Source organism: Syngnathoides biaculeatus, chromosome 23 (assembly GCF_019802595.1).
Source record: "Syngnathoides biaculeatus isolate LvHL_M chromosome 23, ASM1980259v1, whole genome shotgun sequence".
NCBI classification, from domain to species: Eukaryota; Metazoa; Chordata; class Actinopteri; order Syngnathiformes; family Syngnathidae; genus Syngnathoides; species Syngnathoides biaculeatus.
This window is the reverse complement of record NC_084662.1, coordinates 17,329,011-17,353,706: the sequence shown is the minus strand read 5'-3', so window position 1 is coordinate 17,353,706 and position 24,696 is coordinate 17,329,011. Positions and strand designations below refer to the sequence as shown.

Genomic DNA, 24,696 nt, shown 5'->3' with positions numbered 1-24,696 from the left:
ATCAAACTTAACCTAATATGACTACTGATAATGGTTGCCAAATGTATTTTTTTTCCCTGCCATGTGCTCTTGGCAGTACTACCACTCGGTACGAGTGTTTGCCGGGCAGGATCCTGCGTCTGTGTGGGTGGGCTGGGTCACGCCGGACTATCATTACTGTTCCAAGAACTTCAAAGTCAACAAGACGAGAAGAGTCACTGTCACCTTGGGAGATGAAAGGGGTCGGGTCCATGAAAGGTAAGTCCCCTCCTTGTATCTTGAATGATGGTTGGGGTCATGGACTCACTCAGGGAATTCTTGATCTGAATGAAACATTTTATCCATTCTCACTCTGTAATGCAGACAAACCATGGCTCTCTCCCCCCTCTCAGCAACTCTTTTTTTATTTTTCTTACTATCGACATCAGTATCCAGAGAAGTAACTGCTACATGGTGAGCGGAGCGGACGCAGTCGGACCTTCTTCCTCCGGCCGCTCCAGCTCTGACGTGGAGATTGGCTGCCTGATGGACTTGGCAACCGGCTTCGTCTCTTTCACTGCCAATGGCAATCAGCTGTCTACCACATATCAGGTAAATAGGACTACAGCGTGACAAAATAAAATTGTAATTATCAATTTTATTTAGATTATATTAACAGTTTGATAAGCACTCTATATTTATGATGAAATATATACTGTAATAACACTGGTTATAATGTTTAATAACACTCAGGGCCATAACAATAAACCCTGGACTCCTTTTGTATTCCACAAACATTCAAGCAATTTGTCTTCCTTAAAGGAAAAGTTTTCACCGCAGTAAATTACTCCCGCACAAGTGTGACCTTTCTCTATTCCACCGTCTTTTCTATTGAAAACACATCTGCACAATAACTCTGGGCGCACCTTGGCTTTTTAAACATGCTGAAACGTGCCTTTATTGATGTTAACCACACGAACTGGAAAAGGTTCCACTGCCTATGTTGAAAGTGGAAAGTCTTTTTTGGAAATGATGAAAAGTGTTGTACTGCATGAGCCGCCAAATGAGCTGACCGGAGTTCTTGTTTGCAGGTGGAGCCAAATACCAAGCTGTTCCCTGCTGTGTTTGTACAGCCCACCAGTCCAAACCTCTTTCAATTTGAATTTGTCAAGACGAAGGTTTGTATTCCACCGTAAATAAGCTTTCATAGACTATGATAAATTATACTTATGTACACTGGAATTCCAAATTGGACAAATTTATTAAGATTTGGGACGGGGGGGTGGGATCCCAGGGGGGGGGATCCCAGAGGGAAAAATGCGTGTCCATTCAATGGACAACTTTATAAAAACCACTAGTAATGCTAAAGGTAATTTTAAAATGACAAGTGTAAAATGAAATTAACCAATGGAAATGGGAAGACAAAACATTAAAAATCTTGCTTAACATTGCAAATTGACTTGTAAACATTTTTAACCATTATAAAGGTTTAAAAAAAGTACAGAGAAGGTCAGAAATAGCTACATTGTGTCTTTGTGGATCTAGAGAAAGCCTATGACAGAGTACCAAGAGAGGAACGGCAGTACTGCATGCGGAAGTCCGATGTGGTGGAAAAATATGTTAGAACAGTACAGGACAAGGCGGCACGCTAGATCAGCTGGTAAAGTGTTGGCCTCACAGTTCTGAGGACCCAGGTTCAAACCCGGCCCCGCCTGTGAGGAGTTTCCATGTTTTCCCCATGCCTGCATGGGTTTTTCCCAGCCCTCCAGTTTCCTCCCACATCCCACAAACATGCAACATTAATTGGACACTCTAAAATGCCCCTAGGTGTGTTTGTGAGTGTGGCTGTTTGTCTCTCTGTGCCCTGCGATTGGCTGGCAACCAGTTCAGGGTGTACCCTGCCTCCTGCCCGTTGACAGCTGGGATAGGCTCCAGCACTCCCTGCGAGCCTCGTGAGGATAAGCGGCAAAGAAAATGGATGGATGGATGGATGGATGGATGGATGGATGGATGGATGGATGGATGGATGGATAGTACAGGACATGTCTGAGGACAGCAGAACAGCGGTGAGATGTGCCGTCGGTGTGTCAGAAGAATTTAAGGTGGACGTGGGACAGGGATCCGCTCTGAGCCCCTTCCTGTTTGCGCTAGTAATGGATAGGCTGACAGATGAGGTTAGACTGGATTCCCCTTGGACCATGATGTTCACAGATGATATTGTGATCTGCAGTGAAAGCAGGGAGCAGGTGGAGGAACAATTAGAAAAATAGAGGCACACACTGGAAAGGAGAGGAATGAAGATTAGCCGAAGTCAAACAGAATATATGTGCGTGAATGAGAGGGGTGGTGGGGGAAGAGTGAGGCTCCAAGGAGAAGAGGTAGAAAGGGTGGACAACTTCAAATACTTGGGGTCATTAATACAGCGCAATGGAGAGTGTGGTAAGGAAGTGAAGAAATGGGTCCAAGCGGGGCGGAACAGCTGGCGGAAGGTGTCTGGTGTTCTATGTGACAGAAGAGTGGATGAAGGGCAAAGTTTATAAAACAGCGGTGAGGCCTGCCATGATGTACGGAATGGAGACTGTGGAACTGAAGAAACAACAGGAAGCAGAAATGGAGGTGGCAGAAATGAAGATGTTGATATTCTTGCTCAGAGTGAACAGGTTGGATAGGATTAGAAATGAGCTCATTAGAGGGACACCCAAAGTTGAATGTTTTAGAGACAAGGTTCGAGAGAGCAGACTTCGATGGTTTGGACATGTCCAAAGGTATTGGGAGAAGGGTACTGTGGATGGAGGTGCCAGGCAAAAGAGCGAGAGGAAGACCAAAGAAAAGGTTGATGGATGTTGTGAGGGAGGACATGAGGACAGTGGGTGTAAGAAAGGAGGATGCACGAGATAGGCTTAGATGGAAAAAGATGATACGCTGTGGCGACCCCTAATCGGGACAAGCCGAAAGGTAAAGAAGAAGAAGAAGATAAACGTTTTAAAAAAAAAAAACACTAGACTAGCAAAAATGATATATTCACTAATAAACTTAGAGGGATATTATTGCTTTTACTTGGAAGATTCACATAAACTCCACAGCTGACCTGTGACATACATAAATGCAGTGGGGCTTTAATTATTATTGATGACATGCTGTCGCTTTCGAAATATTGCACTGAGTAACCAGAAAACATAAAAGCTGACTTCTCCTGTCTTGACAGCATCCTGTTCTTCCGCATTCATTACACTTTTTTAGCTTTGTAATTACTGCTCCTCCTCTGTGGTGACATCACATGGAAAGACAAAGATAAAGCTCAGCACATTTGAGTTAATCCTTTTAGATACTGACTTGAGTCTCGTGATTACATTACCTTTATATCCTTTCCCTCCTGCCTCTTATTCCCAGGATGCTATGCCAATCTCTTCTGCGATATTTAAGAGCGAGCACAAGAACCCGGTGCCTCAGTGCCCACCACGACTGGACGTGCAGACCATTGTAGCAGTCCTGTGGAGCCGTATGCCAAACACCTTCCTCGGTGTGGAGACCGCTCGAGTCAGCGAGCGACACGGCTGGGTGGTCCAGTGCTCGGAACCGCTGCAGATGATGGCTGTGCATATACCTGAGGAAAATAGGTGAAGTGAAATCAAATGTTTAAAAACTGAAACTGAAAGATCAAATAACTTGGGGTTCTGTTCACGCGGGAGGGAAGCTGAGCAGGTGACCGACAGACAGATCAGTGCAGTGTCTGCAGTTGAGGATCGTCCGTCTGTCCTTGTGAAGAAAGAACTGAGCTTCAAGGCAAAGCTCTTGGTTTATCCATTTCTCTAACTTCCTACCTGCACCAATAGTCACAAGCTGTGAATAATGACTGATACAAATTAGTTTCCTTCGGGCTTTTCTTTATAGATAGGATAGGATGAGAATTCAGGAAGGAGTCAGTAGAACTGCTGCTCCTCTGCCTTAAAAAGGAGTCAGATGGCATGGCATTGACATCTGCCTCCTAGCCACCTACCTGGTGATGTGTTCTGGGTACGTCCCGCTGTGCGTTGAGGCACAACCGAGTGTCTTTTGGCATGTGCTCGGCACAGGGACAATTTGGTTGCACAAAGTCAGTCTTTACACGTACACCTGAGATCATGTCTAAGTCTCAAGAGTTCAATGTGATTTAGGTGAATTTGATTGGAGCACAAGCAGAGACAGATATGCATGCTCCTTGGATGTGTGGGGGAACGTATTCCATTCATAAATATGTGATCATCTCATACTGCATTCAATCAGGGTACTCAATCAAATTGTCTGTAGCCACACAGGCCAAGAGCGGTGACAATCAATAGATTGCTGCAATTACACAACGTCCTCTTCTGCAAAGAGACAGCTCCACGGGAGACTGCCAATGCGGCACATTTAAAGGAAATTAGAGGAGCCGCTTCGATTGGCAGAAGATCTGTTATGGCTCTGATGCAGCAATTTTTGTGGGATGCTGCTTGAGACCCTCTTCTTTTTTCATCTGCTTCTTTCAGGTGTTTGGATATTTTGGAGTTATCAGAACATGAAGACTTAAGGAAGTTCCATTATCATACACTCAAGCTGTACGGTGCCCTCTGTGCCCTTGGTAACACTCGTGTTGCTCACGCCCTATGCAGCCACTTGGACCAATCGCAGCTCCTTTATACAATCGACAATCAGTATCTCTCTGGCATGCTGAGGGAAGGCTTTTATAATGTCCTCATCAGGTTTGTTAGCTGATGAGCCGAATGTGCAGTCCTGTCTAATTGCTGAACGGGACCACTGATTATTATTCTCGCTTCTAGCATCCATCTTGAAACGGCGAAAGAGGCTCGCCTAATGATGAACAATGAGTTTATCATCCCCGTGACAGATGAGACGCGCTCAATCAAGCTGTTCCCCGATGAGTCAAAAAAGCACTCTCTACCCGGCGTAAGCTTAAGCACGTCCCTGAAGCCAAGGGTCAACTTCTCCCCCACCTGTATCATCAGCACCAAGCGCCAGCAGTATCTCCACAGTCCCCAAATACCCCTGGGCATCCTAAAAGAGAAGGCCATCAGTATGCTTACCGAGGCCGTGCAGGGTGGCGGCATCCACATAAGAGATCCAGTGGGCGGGAGTGTGGAGTACCAGTTTGTCCCCATCCTCAAGCTGATTGGAACACTGTTGATCATGGGTGTCTTAAACAGCGAGGAGGTGAGACTGATTCTCCTCCTGATCGATCCCAATGTGTTCGGGGAGGGTGAGGAGGCGAAGGTGGACGAAGTGGCTCTTCCCAGCGGGAAAGAGGAGGGGAGCAAGAGTGAAGAGAAGGCTACGGAGGCGGGGGAAGAGGACAGGAAGGAGAGCAAGGTAGTGGTCCGTGGTCTTCTGGAGAAGTCTTTGCCTGAGTCTGTCAAACGGCAGGTGAGAAAAGTGATGGTGCAAATGCGCATCAGTGCCATTTTTTACCATTTAGCATCTTCAATCACCCTAACATTTGAAGAGTTTGATTTCAAAACGAGACATAGGCATTTTTTTCAGATTTACGAAACTCGCGCCAAAATTATCCATTCGGATCTGGATAATTTTGGCTCGAGTTTCGTAAATCTGGAAAAAAAAAAATGCCTATGTCTCGTTTTGAAAACAAACTCTTCATTTATATTTTGTTAGCTCACCTTAACTCATGTAAGTATGGGGAGAGCATGCAAATTATACATAGCAACTGTAAAGACAAATCCAACTGTTGAAAATCCATCCCATTTTATAACGGTTGGATGGACATTTGTTATTGTTCAGCCTTTTCGGAAATTTGATTTCTGCTCAGTGCAATTCCAGTTCCTAAATGACTTCCTTCCTTTCTTACTTTGCAGATGTGCGAGTTACTGCATTATTTCTGTGACTGCGAACTGAAGCACCGCATCGAGGCCATCGTCTCGTTCTCCGACAACTTTGTTTCCAAGCTGCAGTACAACCAGAAGTTCCGCTACAACGAGCTCATGCTGGCACTCAACATGTCCGCCGCCGTCACGGCCAAGAAGACCAAAGAGTTCCGCTCACCTCCTCAAGAGCAGGTAACAAGAATGTCATTTATATAAATGTGAATGCCAAACGCAGAAGATTCGTCACTGCTTGTTTGGAGTCTGCTTATTCCAAGAGTTCATTTGTATTCCAAATGAAATATCTTGGGAATGTCAGACTAAATGAAATTTTATGAGCTGACTAAGAATTCTGGACTGGTGAAAGGGTAAACTGCTTTCAGTCCCCAATGGTTAAATTCACAGCATAAATCAGAAGTGCTACGTATTTTAATTAAAGCACCTCTCAACTTAAAAGTACACAACAACACAGAAATTGTAAACACTTAACTCTTGATCACTTAATTAAGAACCATGAAAGTTATCTAAATTCCCTGTGAAGCAGCTCTTCATTCGGTACTGGGTTTTGGAACCAAAGCAATTGAGGGATTATAGTGAGTACAATAAATGAAAAACATGTCAAAACCACTTTTGATTTTACCATTCTATATCCTTAGAATTGTGTAGAAGTCCTTTTCAAGGTTAACTAGAACCTGGATCGCAATGTGTTGGACATTTAATAAACCAAATGGTCACTGTAAAACAGGTTTAAGGAAATTGATGAAACCAGTTTATATTTAATCCCTGGTTCCCTTTCCTTTTCTTCATTTGTCAGCATGTAACATACATTTTGACGATGCAAAGGCCTTTGATCATACACTATTTTCACTCCCTTATCAATTTTCCTTTTGTCTGTTTGGAAATTGTTTTGCAATGTTTTATAATAGCTTGTTTCAGCCATTGAAATGATCAGTATTTAGTCACCTTTGTGGATTATAACTGTAGCTGACTGTTAGTGTGCTAAAGGCTCAGATCTTAGTTCCCAATAACTGATCCACATTTAACAAGCATCTTTCTCGCTGAGAGAGACATCGACACAAGAAGAAAACCACCTCATTATTCTGAGCATTTGGTAGTCCTCGGGGTGCTGTTGTGGCCCAAAGATCACGGTCACAGGGTTGCACTTCCTCTGAAGTTCCAAAACCTTGCCAATTAGTCCAGCCCTGACGGCTGTACTACTGTATATAAATCGGTTCTGGTTGACAGCTGGCTTTATATATATATTTTGTTAAATTTTTTTTTTAATGCCATGTATTGTGTATGTGTGTATATATATATATATATATATAGGGATTAGGGATCCCTAAAATGATAATCGACTAATATATATATATATAGGTTTTTTTCTTTTAATAGTCGATTGTATCATTTTAGGCATCCCTAATCCCTACGATACACAGAACCATGCAAAATTCTGTAACCACCCCTGACTTTGGTGTTTTAACGTCGGCATGACAGATAGTAAATGAGTAGGATATTTAGTATTAGCAGGTTTATGGGAAAAAAAAAAATTACAAATCGACAAACATTTTTTTTTGTTTTTTTTTTTTAAAGAGGTGATGTACAGGCCAAGGAAGAACCCAAATGGACACTTAGGGTCCTAATTTTTTTAAAGGTTAATGGTTGCAAAAACTAGTAGCAACTTAGCTGACTGTGGTGATTGTGGAAAAGAGGAGACTTGGGCAATGGGGCGAACTAGTCTTTCTAACCCTTGTGTGAACATCTTTAAAATGCCAGGAACAAAAATTAGGCATGGAATTTTCGAGTTTCAGAATGATCTCTGGACTGACTTGGAGACAGTCACAAGAAGGAGTCATGCCAAATCAACTCTGACAAAATGCTTTTGAATTCTACATTTTCTTTTCTGAATTTTTTTTTCCAGCAAACTGTGACTATTGGTGCTGACCTTTTTTGGATGCAAGTTTTAAATCCACTGTTATGCGGAACGGGCAGATAGATCCAATTCCCACACATTGAGGGAGATTACATGAAACAATATCGCTTTTGTTTGGGTGCTGGCTTTCTCCAATATTAGATTAGATTTTATTTGCAGTAACTCATCCATCATTTCAAATTTCATTTTGTGATGGCGATGCTCTCCCAAATTTCACATGGTGAAAACCACCATAGCTAACTAAACTGCAAAATTCTTTTTTAAACACAACAAACTGCAACACATTTACACTTGTTGCCATCAGTATGTGCAATCTGTTAGTCAGTACAATAGAATATTTCATTTAGCAGCCACTATGAGGGGTTTTACTTAATCAAGCCAAAATTTTTTTTCAACATTTGAGTCACTATGGCATTTCATGAAAATAATAAACATTGTCCAATAATTTTCATATGCAATAAGCACCGAACACAACTCTTTATTACATGAGCGGCAATTCTAGCTGAGGCAAAGTGTCTTAACTGGGACACCAATATTGTAACCCTGTGAATTAAGTGGTCAAGGCTCACCCTGGCAATGACATATACCGGTACTTTAATGAAGTATTTAACATTGTAGACAGTGAACTTGGTTGTACTTTATTGAAGTATTTAAAAAGCATCCATACATGCTACCTTATGCTTTCGGCTCATATCTCGATACAGCTATACTGTATAGCTACATAGTTAAATACTTAAAGTACAACTGAACTCACGATTTACACTATTAAATATGTCTGTAATGTACGTACCACTGTACTCTGTTTCCTATCCGGTACCTTTTTAAATCTCGTGCATGGATGTTCCTGTATGCTTTAAGCTTATGTTGCTATATAGTTACATTCTTTCCGGTGCTAAACGTATATGTAAATAATGTTTGAAGTGCATGTTTTGAGTCAATTATTTCTTCGCTCATTGTTTTGTTGTCTGCTGGTTGTGCCGTTTTGTTTGCTGTGGTGTAAAGATTTTGGTTTGGTGTGAAACTGTGGGTGAACATGGTGTGTTGACTCATGACTCGCTTCCACCACTCGTAGTGGGGGGTAAAAAGTGTAAGCTTGTTCTTCTGCTTACAAAAATAAAGGTGCAGTTGCGCCTCACTATCTCGCGAGCACCACCCTACCTGCGCGTAATAATATGGTGCACCTTGTAAGTGTGTTAAGTACTGGCATTGCACCCGCATCTGAGACTGCACCTTTTAATACAGTGCGCCTTATGGTCGTGAAAATACGGCACTGTACTATTCTTTAAAAATAAAATGATTGCACATTGTTTGATTTAATCATAAGCCATTTTGTAGTTGTGGAGCAGCTCACTGTCCTGCATAGCTTTTTTAGCTACTTTTTCTGTTTCCTGGATAGATCAACATCCTGTTGAACTTCTCTACGAGCGATGACTGCCCCTGTCCTCAAGACCTGCAGGAAGAACTGAATGGCTTCCATGAAGAACTGCAGCTGCACTGCGGTGAGTCCCACTCACACAGACTGGTGACAGCTCATGGGGTCTGTACACGCTTGTGGAATCAGCTAAAATGTGTTTCTTCTTGCAGGGATCCCAGTGGAGGAGGACGAGGAAGAGCAGGACACGTCGATTAAAGGACGTCTCCTGGCCTTGCTGTACAAGATCAAGGGTCCGCCTCAGAAGACTGAGGAAGAACCTGAAGAGAATGAGCAGGCTTCCCCCAGTGAGTCATTCTTTACTTTAAACTCAAGTGTGGCAGATGGATCCCGACAGCTATATTTAGACGGACAATGTCTAAGCAGATATTAAAGGGTAGATGTTGCCAGACAGTTCCAGTATTTATTCCTCTGCTGAGAGCAATTTCTTTGTACTGTTCTGGTTAAAAGAAGACTAATGGACATCCTGTGTAAGACACTCTTGTATAAATTTTAATGCCAGACTCCCACGTCTGCTGTTAATGATTGAAAGTTTCAAAGGTGGAAAGAAGATGATTCAAAATGACTCAATGACCTTGTTTCATGTTTCTAAATTTGGTTATGATCATACTGAAGTGTTAATCTCAATGGTCTCATATCAGACTTTTAATGGCACATCAATCAAAGCACAGTATGATCATTGCCGATTCATCTCTCGGTGACAGCATTTTTTTTCTATGATTGACTCACCATTGTCTTTCGAGAAGGGAGAACCTTGGATTTACCCCACAGTTGACAGATCCTGGGTTCGAATCTTGGCTCCAGCCCTCGTTTTGCGTGTTCACCCTGTGGTTTTTTTCTGCGGATTCCTACCACATTACAAAACTATGGATTAGACTTGACTAAGTTAACCCTTTCCGGGCAGGGGTTGCAATTTTGCAACAGGTTTAATATAATTGACAATTTTAAATCCAGAGTATCATTTTCTGAAAGTATCAGATTTTTCTCTCTACAAATTTTTATTTGGTCCAGAGAGGGTTAAGAGTTTCCCATCAGGGATAATGGTTTATTTCATGACCTGCATTGACTGGTGACCAATTCAGGGTGTACTACGCTATTTGCTCAAAATAGGCTAGAAAATGGATGAGTAAAGAGTAAAAATAACAATTATAATAAGTGTAAAAGCAGGTAAAAGTCTTTGAATTTAAACAAGAATGAGTGCTACACACATTGTTTTGTGAGTGGAACTGAAACAGCTGATCAGTATTGTGTTTTTTCACTTATTGGTAACTGACAGATTTGAAAGCAGGGAGCATGCGGAGGAACTATTAGAAAGATGGAGACAAGCACTGGAAAAGAGAGGAATGAAGATTAGCCGAAGTAAAACAGAATATATGTGCGTGAATGAGAAAAGTAGAGGGGGAAGAGTGAGGCTACAGGGAGAAGAGATAGCGAGGGTGGACGACTTCAAATACTTGGGGTCAACAATACAGAGCAATGGAGAGTGTGGTCAGGAAGTGAAGAAACGGGTCCAAGCAGGTTGGAACAGCTGGCGAAAGGTGTCTGGTGTGTTATGTGACAGAAGAGTGCCTGCTAGGATGAAGGGAAAAGTTTACAAAACAGTGGTGAGGCCGGCCATGATGTACGGATTAGAGACAGTGGCACTGAAGAAACAACAGGAATCTGAACTGGAGGTGGCAGAAATGAAGATGTTGAGGTTCTCGCTCGGAGTGACCAGGTTGGATAGGATTAGAAATTAGCTCATTAGAGGGACAGCCAAAGCTATATGTTTTGGAGACAAAGTTCGAGAGAGCAGACTTCGATGGTTTGGACATGTCCAGAGGCGAGAGAGTGAGTTTATTGGTAGAAGGATGCTGAGGATGGAGCTCCCAGGCAAAAGAGCGAGAGGAAGACCAAAGAGAAGGTTTATGGATGTGGTGAGGGAAGACATGAGGGCAGTTGGGGTTAGAGAGGAAGATGCAGAAGATAGGCTAAGATGGCAAAAGATGACACGCTGTGGCGACCCCTAACGGGACAAGCCGAAAGGAAAAGAAGAAGAAGGTAAACAATTACCGTATTTTCCGCACTATAAGGCACACCACAATATAAGGCGCATAGAATAGACGCTACAGTAGAGGCTGGGGTTACATTATGCATCCATTAGCTGGAGCTGCACTAAAGACTCAATATTGATCCATATAAGGCGCACCGGACTATAAGGCCCACCGTCGGCTTTTGAGAAAATTAAAGGCTTTTATGTGCGCCTTATAGTGCGGAAAATACGGTAAATGTCACTTCTGTGCATTTCAGATCCTGGTAAATCTTGGGCGTGTGACCACATAAACCAAGATTATTTTGATAATAAATGTTGTTCTCCCTAACTTGCTCTCCCCAGCCAATTTAAAGGAGCTGATCTCCCAGACCATAACCAGCTGGGCCCAGGAGACCCACATGCAAGATCCCGAGCTGGTCCGAGTAATGTTCAGCCTGCTAAGGAGGCAGTACGACGGCATCGGGGAGCTGCTTCGTGCCATGAAGAAATCCTACTCCATCAGCGCTGCATCCGTGCAGGATGCTATTAACCTGCTGGCCTCCTTGGGTCAGATCAGGTCTCTGCTGTCCGTCCGCATGGGCATGGAAGAGGAAAGGCTCATGATTGATGGACTGGGGTAGGATGATGTTTGCTGACCCAGTATGCGGTGTGGACAAAATGAACTGACTTTCACAAAATCATCTGCCCTGCGTATTTAGGGACATCATGAACAATAAGGTTTTCTACCAGCATCCAAACCTCATGAGAGTCTTGGGCATGCACGAGACCGTAATGCAGGTCATGGTCAATGTGCTGGGAGGAGACAAGTCACAGGTGGGTTCTTGCTCAGCTAAAAGTTTACTCCCTTTAAAATATACTGTTGTGTCTAGGGCACCTTCCAGATTGTTCTTGTAGCCCTAACATTGGCTCTTTTCTTCCTCCACAGGAAATTGCCTTCCCCAAGATGGTTGCAAGCTGTTGTCGCTTTTTGTGCTACTTCTGTCGTATTAGTCGCCAGAACCAGAAAGCCATGTTTGACCACCTAAGCTACCTGCTGGAGAACAGCAGCGTCGGGCTGGGTAGGTAGCGACAGATGGGTACATTAGTTTTTTTTTATGACCGTCTGGAAAAAAAAAAATAAAATAAAATAAACAAGCCTGCTGGACAAGTGGTTAGCACTTTGGAAAGTTGCTTGTGTGGATTTCCTCCATTTACTCTGGGTTGCTCGCATATTCCAGTAAATAAGTGTTTCTTGTACAAGATTATAAGTGTGCCTCAGACCTCCTGACAAATAGTGGTTTCAGTTTGTCATTTACATGTGTTCATAATAACAGAGTGTATTTTGAGACACAAATTTTTTAAGTTACAGGTATTTGGAACTGAAAAATATAGTATTGCACTTTAAAATTAAATGAATTTACCCATCCATTTGCAACATGAAAATTGTCAAATTTATCTTTAGTCCCTACCAACACAAAGTCTTGTGTATTTTTTCCACACTCAAATTCATCCCATGGGCCGGATTGTAGCCATTTGTGGGCCAGTATTGGCCCCCAGACTGTATGTGTGACACGCCTGCTCTACATTTTGAAATTATTATTTACAGCTAAGAAAACAATGCCCATTGTGGCCAACAGTTGTGACATCCTAGAAAAACCCCACAGCCGTCAGAGGTGTTGGAAATCCCTTTTATTGGCTGTTTGATTAAATAATAATCCATAATACAAATGATTATCTTGAAGTGTTGCCACTGATACAAACTGGATAACAACAGAGAAGAAGTCTGCAAACTCAGGAGGTTATTTAAGGTAGGGGGGCAGGAGTGATGAGTCACAGTACTGCTGATTTCTTCTGCTTCTAGCTTTTTAATCAAAGTGGCAGGAATGTTTTCTCAGTTTTTTTCCCCCCTCTGTTTAAATTAAACGAAATTATTTAGTGTGTGTGCGTGTGTGTGTGTGTGTGTGTGTGTGTGTGTGTGTGTGTGTGCACGCGCACTTGTGTTTTTGTAGCCTCTGAAGCAATGCGAGGATCCACTCCACTGGATGTTGCTGCATCATCAGTGATGGACAATAATGGCCTGGCTCTGGCCCTGGAGGAACCTGATCTAGAAAAGGTGAGTTTTTGCTTACAAACGAGAAAATCAGAACAGTGTTTTATCGGCGAAAAGTAGATAGACCTGCCACAACATTGAGTACAAATACAAATATTTTCCCTTTACAAAGATGTATATTTGGGACTGTCAGAGGTATTATTGTGAAATTTTTAAACTATTGATCATTTATGACACAACGACATGGTTGGTGAGTGAAGTTCAGAATTCACCATTAACATTTGTTTCTTTTATCATGCCACCACCATTGAAGTATGTTATATCAAAAATAATCATCTGCCAATTGGTTGTTTGCAATACTGTAGTGGAGAGTTGATAGCTAACTCGGAATCTCACGCGGTTGCTATAAATTGTCTTTGACGTGACAAAAGAAATTGTGCAATGTCCACATATCCTGTGTTTTCCTGTCAGATTATAATGAGACACACAACCAGGCCTATGCATCACCATGGAAAGTAAATTCTTAGTCAGCAAATAGAGGCCCGATGGCATCTACGCCTTCTCAGAGGGAACAAAATTAAGAATGACTTTGTACCGCGAGACAACGCTTACTCAGCAAATCCATCAAACTAACAGTCACTGACAGAGTGCACGATTAAAGTACCCTGGAGTGAAATTGTGTGTGTGTGTGTGTGTGTGTAGGTGGTGACATACCTTGCAGGATGTGGTCTTCAGAGTTGTGCCATGCTGGTTGCCAAGGGTTACCCAGACCTGGGATGGAATCCTATAGAAGCGGAGCGTTACCTGTCCTTCCTGAGGTTTGCGGTCTTCTGCAACGGTAAGTGAAATAATCAAGCATCCAATTTCGTTGTATAATCATGTAATGACAATAAATGGCATTCATTGTGACACGTTACAGGAAAAACAAACCTTTGGAAGTCGGTTTTATACTTTTGCAGAGTGACCATTATGAAAGAACATTTTCACGACTAGCTTGTTCTGTTAGACGTTATCAAACTCAACGTTCATCATGATTCAGTAAATATTTGCACGTCCAAGGTGAGAGCGTCGAGGAAAATGCCAACGTGGTGGTGAAGCTGCTGATCCGACGCCCCGAGTGTTTCGGCCCCGCTCTGAGGGGAGAGGGGGGCCAGGGTCTGCTGGCAGCCATGAAGGAGGCCATTAAGATCTCTGAGGATCCTGCCCTCGACCTGCCCAAACCCTCTGCTGGCATCACGACCGGGTGCCAGTCCAATTTCTTTTTCTAAAATCGTGATTTTACGATGGCTCATTTGTTAAATTCAATTGCACCTGTAGTGTGACTCGCATGGGTTCTGACACAACATTCTGCTTTTCTTTTGGACTCTGGCAGAGCACAATAAAATCAATAATAAATTTACTTATATCTGGAGTCCATCATACTGAAAGCGTGCATTATATGGCCTATAAAGAGATTGTGTTGTGCCAGATTTTCGTTTCAAAAACTCTCAGTGGATTTCGGATTCCCATGTTATAAGTTTCCAATAGGTATTGTATGTATCTGTATTTTAGGTCGGGTGAGGAAGAGGAAGAAATAATCCACATGGGCAACGCTATCATGTCTTTCTACTCGGCCCTCATTGACCTGCTAGGTCGCTGTGCCCCAGAGATGCACGTGAGGCTAAAATAAAAAAAAAATAAAATAAAGATTATTAGACCCAATCACATGGAGATTTCCTCACCTGAAGGTTTTTATGTCTCTTGACAGCTCATCAACGCAGGTAAAGGTGAAGCGTTGCGTATTCGAGCCATTCTACGCTCCCTGGTTCCGACCACAGACCTGGTTGGCGTCATCAGCATCCCCCTCACAAAGCCTGCGGTTAGCAAAGGTGAGTCTAGATAATTATGTATTACTTCAAAATTCACCCAGTCTCAGTTATTCTAAATCATCCGGGGAACTCAGCTGCTGGATCCACTAGGTATTGTGCAAGCAGAATTTGGATCATGGTGAGCTATATTATGGCTGTCAAGGACTGTGCATTTGTATTTTTTTTTTAATATTGGTTTTAAAGGGTACAATTTTTACAGAAGTGTAAAAGTGCTACAAATAGTTGGGTCTCTGGAGTACCAGCAAAAACCATACATGAAATCCTTCGTTAGCTGCCCATTTCTGAAAACAGGACGGTGAGCTAACCATTCTGAATTTTGACGAATTGTGATGTGTCACATTTGGATAAGTTAAATTAGCCAGTGGGGGCTTCACCTAAGTGCCATTTATTTGCAGTCTGTACGTGGAGCGGTGAACATCTGCTCTGGGGCAGTCTCAAAGTCTTTAATTAATACTACAAACATTTGCTATAGACATGTTTGCAGATGTGCCTTTAAATTTACATTCCAAGAGTGACGTTATTGAGAGCTGCATTCAACAAAAACCCCTGCCCCCAAAACCAACCATGTACTGGTCTGAATTTGATATCTTCCATGTCTCTCAAACACATAGTTTCAGTTCTGGACTCAAGAATTCATGTGAATGTTATGTTGTAACTTGCCATTTTTTATGTTCTGCTTCCAGGTTTCATCACACAAAATACACATTGACAAAGTGTTCACAGAGGTCCGCCATTAACTAACCATGTGCTCAACCTACAGATGGCGAAGTGACAGAACCCAATATGGCAGCCTGTTTCTGTCCGGATCACAAGGCCCCCATGGTGCTCTTCCTGGACAGAGTGTACGGTATTGAGGACCAGAGCTTCCTCCTCCAGCTGTTGGAGGTCGGCTTCCTGCCCGACCTCCAAACTGCTGCCTCTTTAGACACGGTAAATAGGGACCAAAAATGAGGAGGAGTGTAGTCATGCATCACTGTCTTCATTAATTCCATCACAATACATGTTACATGTACACGAGTCCGAGTATTCATTGTCTGTCTCACAGGAAGTGCTGAGTACCACGGAGACGGCGTTGGCCATGAACAGGTACATCGGCTCGGCTCTGCTCCCTCTGCTGACCCGCTGCGCTGCCTTGTTTGCCAGCACCGAGCACCACGCCCAGCTGATCGACGCCACGCTTCAAACCATCTACCGCCTCTCCAAAGGTCGCTCCCTCACCAAAGCGCAGAGAGATGTTATTCAGGAGTGCCTTCTGGCTATTTGCAAGTAAGTCTGCCGAGGATAAACATGCGAGAGGTGTTTGATTCTACACGGGGGCTACAAAGACTACGGTCCCTTTTGAAGTCTGCCGTCACTTTTTAAGCGGCCTGCACTGGGTTGCGAGGCAAGACCATAGTTTTTTACTAATTACACATCATTTGGTAAGATGAGCCTTGGGATCACATTTGTTTTCTTCAATTTCTGTTCTGTGTTCTCTTAGTACAGTTTGCTTTTGTTTTGGTTCAAAATATGGATGTGTGATTCCAATGCCATGCAGTAGAAGGTCACATCTTCTGTGGTTGGGCTACAGGGTCACTGGACACCCCGAAATCCTCTGTAGTTTTATCCCTGAGCTGATTTTGCAATAGGTGGCACGCTGGAGCAGCTGGTAAAGCATTAGCTTCACAGTTCTGAGGACCCGGGTTCGATCCCACCCCCGCCTGTGTGGAGTTTGCATGTTCTCCCCGTGCCTGCGTGGGTTTTCTCCAGGCACTCCAGTTTCCTCCCACATCCCAAAAACATGCAACATTAATTGGACACTCTAAATTGCCCCTCGGTCTGATTGTGAGTGCGATTGGTTGTTTGTTTCTATGTGCCCTGCGATTGGCTGGCAACCAGTTCAGGATCTAACCCACCTCCTGCCCGTTGGTTGAAAAATATGTTAGAATAGTACAGGACAAGGCGGCACGCTGGATCAGCTGGTAAAGTGTTGGCCTCACAGTTCTGAGGACCCGGGTTCAAACCCGGCCCCGCCTGTGAGGAGTTTCCATGTTTTCCCCATGCCTGCATGGGTTTTTCCCAGCCCTCCAGTTTCCTCCCACATCCCATAAACATGCAACATTAATTGGACACTCTAAATTGCCCCTAGGTCTGATTGTGAGTGCGGCTGTTTGTCTCGATGTACCCTACGATTGGCTGGCAACCAGTTCAGGGTCTACCCTGCCTCCTGCCCGTTGACAGCTGGGATAGGCTCCAGCACTCCCTGCAACCCTTGTGAGGATGAGCGGCAAAAGAAAATGTTTTTGCAATAATTCTATTTCTAGCTTTTCATACCTTTACCGACACTGATATATCGGTTTTTACCATTCTAAATAGATTAAGGAAGCAGTAAAAATAAAGTGGTACTCAAATCCTTCAATTTTTTTTCTTGGATGCTTACTTTGTGGGGTCGGGGGCAGTTGTGACAACCCTGCCCCACACAATCAAATGAGCCACAGAAAATTACAAACAAATTGTCGTAGACTCAACTCTAATGGGCATTTTCTGGATTTCCACATGGTTTTTAATACTAAGTGGAAGAAGGTACTACTCGTACTGTACTGTACTGTACTGTATTAGGATTAGTTGCTCCATCTAGTGGGGACGTTGGTCAAGCCTTTTCATGCTTTGAGAAATTAGTACAGTGACGCCCTGCTATTTGTGGGCAATAAGAACTGAGCCCAGGTGCAAATAGTGAAAAAACCACGAGTAAACACACACAAACGGTTTCATAAGTGTCCACTTTGATAGTACAAGCTGAAAACGTGTACGCATATGTTGATGCTTGCAGCAACAACTCTCGTACATTTTCCCACGTGTTGAGCTAAGATGTGCTGCGATAGAAGGGCAAAATACTTGATACAGCAATGCAGTGATGTGCCACTGAAAACTCCAACAACAATAAGTAACATAATAACATCAAATGACAGGCATCTGCGTCCCTCCATGATGCAGCAGCTGCTCAGACGTTTGGTGTTTGACGTTCCCATGCTCACGGAATACTGCAACATACCTCTACGGGTAAGATGGTGCACTCTTTTTGGCCCACCTACTTCTTCTTGATACTCTGAAATAATCAGTATATGCCGATTCCACTGAAAGCTTCAAAATCAGGTCACATCAGTGCACAAAAGTTTTCTTTATCCAGGAAGGAAAATGTGTTCAGAACCAAAGTATCGATAACAGTGCTTATGCACTGGTAATGTGTAAAACTTTAATCCTAATTCAAATATGTACATGACTGTGTGGATTGCAGGTTTTAAAGCATTTTGCTGTATTGTTTGATCTGTAGCTTCTGATCAACCACTATGAGCAGAACTGGAAGTACTATTGTCTTCCATCTGGGATGAACAGCTTTGGCACAGCCTCAGAGGAGGAGCTCCTTCTCACCAAGAAACTCTTCTGGGGTATTTTTGACTCACTGTCTCAGAAGGTACAAATAAATGTATCTTTTTCTTTTAGATTGAAATTATTTACTCATTGTCTAACAACCGTGCTGTGTTTGTTGCTTCCATATCGTGAATTTCCCGCACCCAAGTTTATTCTTAGAGATTAGAGCAGGTGAAGCGAAAGCTCATTGATGCAGGAGTGAGCAATGGCGCTAAAACACATGAATCATTTATAACTCCGTGACAGGCCAACCTTTTTTCACCGGCGTTCACCGCTCAAGTCATTCATCCAATTGCTAAGTAGACTTGTCAATGTCCCGCATGTCTTTCTCTTTTGGTAGAAATATGATGCCGAACTGTTCAAAATGGCCAACTGCTGCCTTTGCGCCATTGCCGGAGCCCTTCCACCCGACTTTGTTGATGCCAGTTTAGGTGCAACTCTGGAGAACCACGCGTCGATTGATGGAGAGGGAAACTTTGACCCCAAACCTATAAACACCGCCAAGTAAGTGTAGAAGAAACTGCAGGATAATAAAAGATATCATAAAAATAACCATTAAAAGCAGTGTGTTAAATAATAAAGGTATTCAGTGACCAGAATGTTTACAGCCAAAATATTTACATAGTGTGGCAATTTAGTCCTATAAATATTATACACTTAAACACACTCTCCTTGCAGTATCTCCCTACCTGAAAAGCTTGAGTACATTGCCAATAAATACGCAGAGCATTCCCATGACAAGTGGTCTGCAGAGAAGGTTTGTCACAACAGATGTGAAACCGAGACATCAAAGACACAGTTGAGAGAACCTGTCTTGTATTGTACAATGTCACGCTCGTCCAGGTATCAGCAGGGTGGAAATATGGAGAAAGTATGGAGGAGCATGCCAAAAAGCATCCCCTGCTAAAGCCTTACAAATCTCTGAGCGAAAAGGTAAGCCCACACTAAAACTAGAAGGAGCATTAAAACAGAGATTGGCACTTTTTTCATGCAGTACAGAAATAAATGCGAGCATTTTTTTTTTTTTTTATGTTAGGAGAAAGAAACATACCGATGGCCGGTGAGGGAGTCGTTGAAGAGCATGTTGGCGATGGACTGGAACATTGAGAGGACCAAGGAGGGAGAAGCCATGTTTCAACAGCGTGAGAATGACAAACAACAAAAGAGTTTCGAGACAGAGGTAAAGTCATGCTAAATTATGACATTAAGTTTATGTTCATTCTGTCCAACACATCGCACATTTTCTCACTTCAATTGTATGCCAAAGAGAATACATACATGGGAATCCAGCAGTCCCAGTTGTTGTCATAAACAATTACAAATGGGGAAATATATTAAACGTAATCCCATTTTTCGTCTCAGTGCATCTTTTAGTACACCACTGAACAAGGTGGAAATGTGGGTAGGACTAACAGTCCTTAAATGGTTAAGGTTCTCTCTGGTGAGAAGGAGTTATTTTGTAACCATTGGAAGTGTTCAATCTCATTGAACGACACTGACATATGGGGGTCCCTCAAGGGTCAATTCTTAGACCCCTTCTGTTCAGCCTCTATCTGGTACCTTTGGGTGAAATTCTTCAGAACTTTAATTTTGACTATCATAGCTATGCAGAGGACAGAGTTAGTTATATATAGTAGTCATGGAAACATGAGTTCAGAACATTTGGAGAGATTCTCCCATTTAACCTTCCCTGGTCGATAATGGAAACTAATCGGCAATCCTTCAGTCCATCAGCACATCCATCTTTTTTGTACAGCTTATCCTTTTATGACATACTGTATGATTGGTGAAGTATGAATGATTTAACTTGAACCATTCATGTTCCTGTTGTCCATTTTCTGAATTTTGTAGGTGAATGGATTCACTCCTGCTCCAGTGGACCTGCACAATTTCACATTGTCTAGAGAACTGCAGGTTAGTATTTGCATGCGCTGTCTCGAACCAGGGATCCATCATGTTGATATACAGTACTTTGCAGTATATAGCTATTTATAGGAATTTGGTCCCAAATACACATACGTGCAGTGCATGTGCTGAATAGTAGAGTGCTTCAAAATGTGCTATGGTGATGATAATTGTCTGGGTGATAGAACTTTGACTATCCCAAAATCCCAAAAAGACAATTCCTGTTTCCGTCATTGAGATATACTGTACATATTGTTAGACAGCTGGTTAATTAAATTTTACCATTCATGACTGGAGTTGTCAAATTTTGCCACATTTTGTCACGTGCAGGGCATGGTTGAGGTGATTGCAGAAAATTATCACAATATCTGGGCCAAGAAGAAGAAAAGCGAACTCATGAGCAAAGGTATTATCACATGCTCATACTGTATTATACTGTAGTTAGGGTGAGATTGTACAATACTTGATGCAATAATTGTTTGATAATATTTATTATGAAATGGATGTGACCCATCAGGAGGAGGGAGCCACCCGCTGCTGGTACCCTATGATACCCTGACTGCTAAAGAGAAATACAGAGACAGAGAGAAGGCCCAGGAGCTCTTCAAGTTCCTGCAGATAAGCGGCTATGCAATCACGAGGTCTTACTCATTAATCATACTCAGTCATATTATTTCATTTCACATGCTGGTTTTGTGAAGTGGTGACCTGGTCAACTCCGTTTTTGGCATTACTGCATCACTTTGGTGATATGAACAATTGCCACCCTGTTATGTTTCATATTACAGAGGTCTGAAAGACATGGAGCAGGACTCTTCATTCATGGAAAAGCGATTTGCATACAAGTTTCTCAAAAGGCTGCTGAAATGTGTCGACTCTGCCCAGGAGTTTATTGCACACCTTGGTGAGTTTAGAACCTCTTAAATACTGATAAAAGACGCCATTCCTTGCTTCAACGGGTCCAAGCGTCGACTAAGATTGTCCACTTTCCTTCCAGAGGCAATGGCCACAAGCGGGAAGACTGACAAATCACCTCATGACCAGGAAATCAAGTTCTTTGCAAAGGTCTGGGAAGCCGAGGGATGTGGCTGGGGAATTTTCACAATAAACAAAATTAAGAAAGGTCCAAACAAATTTAAAGCGCTGTTACTTTTTTTGTACATCTTTTTCATGGCACCAACAAGGTATTCTTTTCTGACGAGAATTAGTGGCATAATGACTACACAATTCTGATGTATTGACAAGCGAAATTCACCAGTCCACAGGATGCCAATACATTGACACTCACCAATAATTGATGTTGAGAATGAAAATTACTGTGGATGAATATGAGGGACGAAGGAAGAAGAGTGAAGCTCCAGGGAGAAGAGATAGCGAGGGTGGACGACTTCAAATACTTGGGGTCAACAATACAGAGCAATGGTGAGTGTGGTAAGGAAGTGAAAAAACAGGTCCAAGCGGGGTGGAACAGTTGACGGAAGGTGTCTGGTGTGTTATGTGACCAAAGAGTCTCCGCTAGGATGAAGGGCAAAGTTCATAAAACATTGGTGAGGCCGGCCATGGTGTACGGATTAGAGACGGTGGCATTGAAGAAACAACAGGAAGCAGAACTGGAGGTAATAGAAATGAAGATGTTGAGGTTCTCGCTTGGTGTGAACAGGTTGGATAGGATTAGAAATGAGGTCATTAGAGGGACAGCTAAAGTTGGATGTTTTGGAGACAAGATTCGAGAGTGCAGACTTCGATGGTTTGGACATGTTCAGAGGCGAGAGAGTGAGTATATTGGTGGAAGGGTGCTGAGGATGGAGCTGCCAGGTAAAAGAGCGAGAGGAAGACCAAAGAAAAGGTTAATGCATGTTGTGAGGGAGGACATGAGGACAGTGCATTTTCGAGACGAAGATGTACAAGATAGGCTTGGATGGAAAAAAGGTGACATGCTTTGGCGACCCCTAATGGGACAAGCCAAAAGGCAAAGAAGAAGAATGAAAATGATTTGAAGTGCAGTAAACCTTTTCTGTTTTTTGCATTTCGCGTCTCCTTCCCTTTACAATTTTCTTGTGTTCAGGTGTTGCTTCCGCTGACAGATCAGGCTTTTAAGAACCAGTGCCTCTACTTCCTGTCCACGCCCAGCAAGAACCTGAGCAGCTGTGGTTATGCCTCCACCAAGGAGAAAGAGATGGTCACAAGGTACTACACTGTAAATATTCCATTTGTTCTCAAATGCCATTGCATGGAAAGGTTTCGCTGGACATCTTCTTCCTGCTGGTTCACTTTATCCGTCTTTTCCAGCCTTTTCTGTAAACTGGCAGCTCTTGTCAGACACAGAATTTCTCTTTTTGGTAAGGCTGTCCTATTTCACACGTTTTGCCTTGCATCTTCTAGTCTTATAGTTATACGGCACACATGTATATAGTTTTTATATGTTTGGTACATTTTCCTCTGATAGGAAGTGACTCTTCGATGATGGTGAGCTGCCTTCACATTCTCACTCATTCACTTGACACCAGGCAAGCATATTCCACAGTTCTCTCTCGTAGCTTTTATTACACAGGTATTTGCACCACAAATAACTCTCGGCGATTCTTCTCTCAGAACAGTAATGAAGTCAGGTACGGAGCTAGTAAAAGCCGGGTTTCGGACCTTCTTCGAGAATGCAGCGGAGGACCTGGAGAAGCTTCTAGAGATGCTCAAACTGGGGAAGTTCATGCAATCACGTGCCCAAATGAAAAGCGTCAGTCAGAGCATTCACTACGTGACCGTGGCGCTGCTGCCCATGCTCACTGCTTTATTTGATCACATCAGAACGCATGAATTTGGAGTGGACCTGCTCTGTGAGTTTCTCTTTACATGCCTGGCGTTTAAGTAGGATGCATTCATCTTCATATATATCTATTTATGTAAAAACGTTGTATTTGTGTTTCAGTGGATGATGTTCAGCTGTCCTGCTACCGAATCCTGACTTGTCTTTACTCTCTTGGAACAGGAAAGAGCATCTTTGTGGAAAGGTACAACCACTGACCAATATTGTATCAAGACAAATCTCCCTTAAAATTACATTGACATTTTTTGTTGGAAAAAAAAAAAAGTCAGTGGCAGTTGACTCCAGCTTCTTGAGGTTTCACTCCTTTATCTCACTTATAGTAGTTGGACTATCAGGGCTCACTCCAAAATAAGCACCTCATGCTAACTGACTCAAGTGGTCCTTTCTGTAGTTGAGTGGATAAATGGGCCATTTAAGTGAACCTTGTATCAAATTCACCTCTTCACTTTTTTGTGCTCAGGCCAAAGCAATAATATTGGATCAGTATTTTAAATTGAACTGAGGAGTTTCATTGAGACGAAAAAATGTTCTGCTGCTGTTTTATAGGTCACTTGCGGATTAATGAGACACAAATAGCAGGATCTCGCTCGATATGTATATGAGTGGAAAAAAACTTCTGCCTTGACAATCTTAAAAGTTGCTGTCATTGTCTAAAATTGCAGTTCATCACGATGTCCGTGTTGCCTTGCAGGTATCTGCCAGTGCTTGGTGAGAGTCTGGCTACACTGGTGGGCGCCATGCCTGTAGCGTTCCTGGAACCTCACCTGAACAGCCACAACCCGTTGTCCGTCTTCAACACGAAGACCGCACGCGAGAGGGCCAGTCAGTGTCCCACTTACATACTGTCAGAAATATCTTTTTCCCTTTTTTTGATATTCTAATGCATTACAGAAAATACACGTTAACATGTTACCTCTCTAGTTCTCAGTATGCCTGATACGGTGGAGGAAATGTGTCCAGAGATGCCTCGTCTTGACAAACTGCTGAAGGACGTCAACGACGTCTCAGAGACGGGTGCACGCTACAGTGAGATGCCTCAGGTCAAAAATGGCTGATCTGCAAATGCTGGGAAAATATCAAACATAACAGATCATTTTACTCCATTGGTTCTTTGTGAGGTTTAATGCATGTCAAAATTATGAATCTTTGCGATATGTAAAACGGTTCCACAGGAGCATAAGATATCTCAACTAATTCAACTTATCTGAAATTCAACTTTCTTGCAGGTGATTGAAGTGATCTTGCCCATGTTGTGCAATTACTTGTCCTACTGGTGGGAAAAAGGCCCAGAAAACCCTCCTGTGGGTGGTGAGTGCTGCACCATGGTGACGTCAGAGCACCTCAGCATCATTCTCGGGAACATTCTCAAGATCCTCAACAGTAACCTGGGCATTGATGACGCCCCCTGGATGAAGAGGATTGCAGGCAAGCCACTCGGCAAAATGGAAGACCAGAGGATTC

General features: G+C 42.9%; 1 protein-coding gene across 1 annotated transcript in view; it reads left to right on the top strand.

Moving 5' to 3' along the window:
• Window positions 1-24,696, top strand: part of ryr3 (ryanodine receptor 3) — a 96,627-nt gene that overhangs the window by 50,381 nt on the left and 21,550 nt on the right. The window contains exons 31-68 of the mRNA XM_061812966.1: window positions 77-237; window positions 408-570; window positions 1,050-1,136; window positions 3,349-3,575; window positions 4,464-4,676; window positions 4,755-5,355; window positions 5,802-6,002; window positions 9,137-9,239; window positions 9,325-9,459; window positions 11,547-11,820; window positions 11,903-12,017; window positions 12,130-12,262; window positions 13,193-13,296; window positions 13,936-14,071; window positions 14,293-14,476; window positions 14,785-14,887; window positions 14,981-15,101; window positions 15,862-16,031; window positions 16,147-16,367; window positions 18,050-18,140; window positions 18,412-18,552; window positions 18,850-19,013; window positions 19,188-19,266; window positions 19,353-19,442; window positions 19,546-19,689; window positions 20,361-20,423; window positions 20,745-20,820; window positions 20,932-21,055; window positions 21,203-21,318; window positions 21,412-21,479; window positions 22,480-22,601; window positions 22,704-22,753; window positions 22,861-22,921; window positions 23,007-23,245; window positions 23,338-23,419; window positions 23,927-24,057; window positions 24,157-24,275; window positions 24,462-24,660. Coding sequence (XP_061668950.1) covers window positions 77-237; window positions 408-570; window positions 1,050-1,136; window positions 3,349-3,575; window positions 4,464-4,676; window positions 4,755-5,355; window positions 5,802-6,002; window positions 9,137-9,239; window positions 9,325-9,459; window positions 11,547-11,820; window positions 11,903-12,017; window positions 12,130-12,262; window positions 13,193-13,296; window positions 13,936-14,071; window positions 14,293-14,476; window positions 14,785-14,887; window positions 14,981-15,101; window positions 15,862-16,031; window positions 16,147-16,367; window positions 18,050-18,140; window positions 18,412-18,552; window positions 18,850-19,013; window positions 19,188-19,266; window positions 19,353-19,442; window positions 19,546-19,689; window positions 20,361-20,423; window positions 20,745-20,820; window positions 20,932-21,055; window positions 21,203-21,318; window positions 21,412-21,479; window positions 22,480-22,601; window positions 22,704-22,753; window positions 22,861-22,921; window positions 23,007-23,245; window positions 23,338-23,419; window positions 23,927-24,057; window positions 24,157-24,275; window positions 24,462-24,660 — 5,611 coding nt within the window. The remainder of the gene's footprint in view (window positions 1-76; window positions 238-407; window positions 571-1,049; window positions 1,137-3,348; window positions 3,576-4,463; window positions 4,677-4,754; window positions 5,356-5,801; window positions 6,003-9,136; window positions 9,240-9,324; window positions 9,460-11,546; window positions 11,821-11,902; window positions 12,018-12,129; window positions 12,263-13,192; window positions 13,297-13,935; window positions 14,072-14,292; window positions 14,477-14,784; window positions 14,888-14,980; window positions 15,102-15,861; window positions 16,032-16,146; window positions 16,368-18,049; window positions 18,141-18,411; window positions 18,553-18,849; window positions 19,014-19,187; window positions 19,267-19,352; window positions 19,443-19,545; window positions 19,690-20,360; window positions 20,424-20,744; window positions 20,821-20,931; window positions 21,056-21,202; window positions 21,319-21,411; window positions 21,480-22,479; window positions 22,602-22,703; window positions 22,754-22,860; window positions 22,922-23,006; window positions 23,246-23,337; window positions 23,420-23,926; window positions 24,058-24,156; window positions 24,276-24,461; window positions 24,661-24,696) is intronic.